The 2500-nt window shown below is 39.0% G+C and overlaps 1 protein-coding gene across 1 annotated transcript in view; it reads left to right on the forward strand.

The window, feature by feature from the left end:
* Positions 1-2500, forward strand: part of LOC106597163 (glutamate receptor-interacting protein 1) — a 428473-nt gene that overhangs the window by 319642 nt on the left and 106331 nt on the right. The window contains exon 12 of the mRNA XM_045698664.1: positions 1916-2065. Within this exon, the coding sequence (XP_045554620.1) occupies positions 1916-2065 (150 nt within the window). The remainder of the gene's footprint in view (positions 1-1915; positions 2066-2500) is intronic.

Here is a 2500-nt window from a genome sequence, read left to right on the forward strand (position 1 = left end):
TTAGAGGAGACAGATGGAGGGACAGAGACAATATAGACTCAGTATTAGAGGAGACAGATGGAGGGACAGAGACAATATAGACTCAGTATTAGAGGGGAGAGGGACAATATAGACTCAGTATTAGAGGGGACAGATGGAGGAACCAATGAACCGACTGGATTCAACAGTCACAATAACCTTCATCTAGGTTATTTTCCTATCTTTTATTATTATCATCATTCAATATGCTTGATGAGGTTTCTGTATTTGAGGTTACAGTATGTTAGTTGATGAGGTTTCTGTATTTGGGTTACAGTTTGTTAGTTGATGAGGTTTCTCTATTTGAGGTTACAGTTTGTTAGTTGATGAGGTTTCTGTATTTGGGTTACAGTTTGTTAGTTGATGAGGTTTCTCTATTTGAGGTTACAGTTTGTTAGTTGATGAGGTTTCTCTATTTGAGGTTACAGTTTGTTAGTTGATGAGGTTTCTCTATTTGAGGTTACAGTTTGTTAGTTGATGAGGTTTCTCTATTTGAGGTTACAGTTGGTTAGTTGATGAGATTTCTCTATTTGGGGTTACAGTTTGTTAGGTGATTGTCACGCTTGTCGTCGGTTAAAGAGGACCAAAACGCAGCAGGTATGTGAATGCTCATCTCGACGTTTTAATAAGTACCAAATGAACACCAAAATAACAAATAGGAATACGATCGACAAAAAACAGTCTGCAAGGCACAAGGCTAACACAGAACAATCTCCCACAAATCACAAACACACCCTAATATATGGGACTCTCAATCAAAGGCAGATAGACAACACCTGCCTTCAACTGAGAGTCCCAACCCCAATTAACCAAACATAGAAACAGACATACTAGACTAAACATAGAATACATGAAAACCAAACAGTGCCCAAAAACCCCGGAATACTTCAATCAAATGCCCCTTCAACAAACACACCACCCCGAACCACATAAAACGAATACCCTCTGCCACGTCCTGACCAAACTACAATACCAATTAACCTTATACTGGCCAGGACGTGACAGTGATGAGGTTTCTCTATTTGAGGTTACAGTATGTTAGGTGATGAGTTTTCTCTATTTGAGGTTACAGTATGTTAGGTGATGAGGTTTCTCTATTTGAGGTTACAGTATGTTAGGTGATGAGGTTTCTCTATTTGAGGTTACAGTATGTTAGGTGATGAGGTTTCTCTATTTGAGGTTACAGTATGTTAGGTGATGAGGTTTCTCTATTTGAGGTTACAGTATGTTAGGTGATGAGGTTTCTCTATTTGAGGTTACAGTTTGTTAGATGATGAGGTTTCTCTATTTGAGGTTACAGTATGTTAGGTGATGAGGTTTCTCTATTTGAGGTTACAGTATGTTAGGTGATGAGGTTTCTCTATTTGAGGTTACAGTATGTTAGGTGATGAGGTTTCTCTATTTGAGGTTACAGTATGTTAGGTGATGAGGTTTCTCTATTTGAGGTTACAGTTTGTTAGGTGATGAGGTTTCTCTATTTGAGGTTACAGTATGTTAGGTGATGAGGTTTCTGTATTTGAGGTTACAGTTTGTTAGTTGATGAGGTTTCTCTATTTGAGGTTACAGTATGTTAGGTGATGAGGTTTCTGTATTTGAGGTTACAGTTTGTTAGTTGATGAGGTTTCTCTATTTGAGGTTACAGTATGTTAGTTGATGAGGTTTCTCTATTTGAGGTTACAGTATGTTAGGTGCAGTTAGTTTACCTTTTGCATTCCAATGACACCCATCCCTTCATGTTATTCACTTGTTTCTCTTCTCCATCCCTCTCTCTTATCCATCCCTCTCTCTTTTCTATTCCCTCTATTTTCTCATCCGTCTCTTCTCCATCCCTCTCTCTTCTCTATCTCTCTCTTTTCTAATCCCTCTCTCTTCTCCTCCCTCTGTCCTCCTCCTACAGCTCTAGGCTCATCCTTCTCTCCTACCTCTATGAGTGCCTACAGTCTGAGTTCCCTCAACATGAGCACCCTGCCCAGGAACATGTACCCCACCAGCCCCAGAGGAACCATGATCAGGAGGAAACTCAAGAAGAAGGACTTCAAGAGCTCACGTATGTTCCCTTAATGTCTCATAGTTCATCATGGAAATATCTGCTGACACTTTGTGAATGATGTAATAATATGGTTTTTCCTTTGTGATTTATTTTGGGGTTATTTTCAAACGCAAAGTGATTTACAGTGAATATAGAAAACAATATACAGTATAGTCAACAATCTGTCTGGAAAAACCATGAAATAACTGAACAGATACCTGGTGTTGATGAAGGACCATGAAATAACTGAACAGATACCTGGTGTTGATGAAGGACCATGAAATAACTGAACAGATACCTGGTGTTGATGAAGGACCATGAAATAACTGAACAGATACCTGGTGTTGATGAAGGACCATGAAATAACTGAACAGATACCTGGTGTTGATGAAGGACCATGAAATAACTGAACAGATACCTGGTCTTGATGAAGGACCATGAAATAACTGAACA

The sequence above is a fragment of the Salmo salar genome, chromosome ssa17, assembly GCF_905237065.1.
Source record: "Salmo salar chromosome ssa17, Ssal_v3.1, whole genome shotgun sequence".
In the NCBI taxonomy this organism is placed as follows: Eukaryota; Metazoa; Chordata; class Actinopteri; order Salmoniformes; family Salmonidae; genus Salmo; species Salmo salar.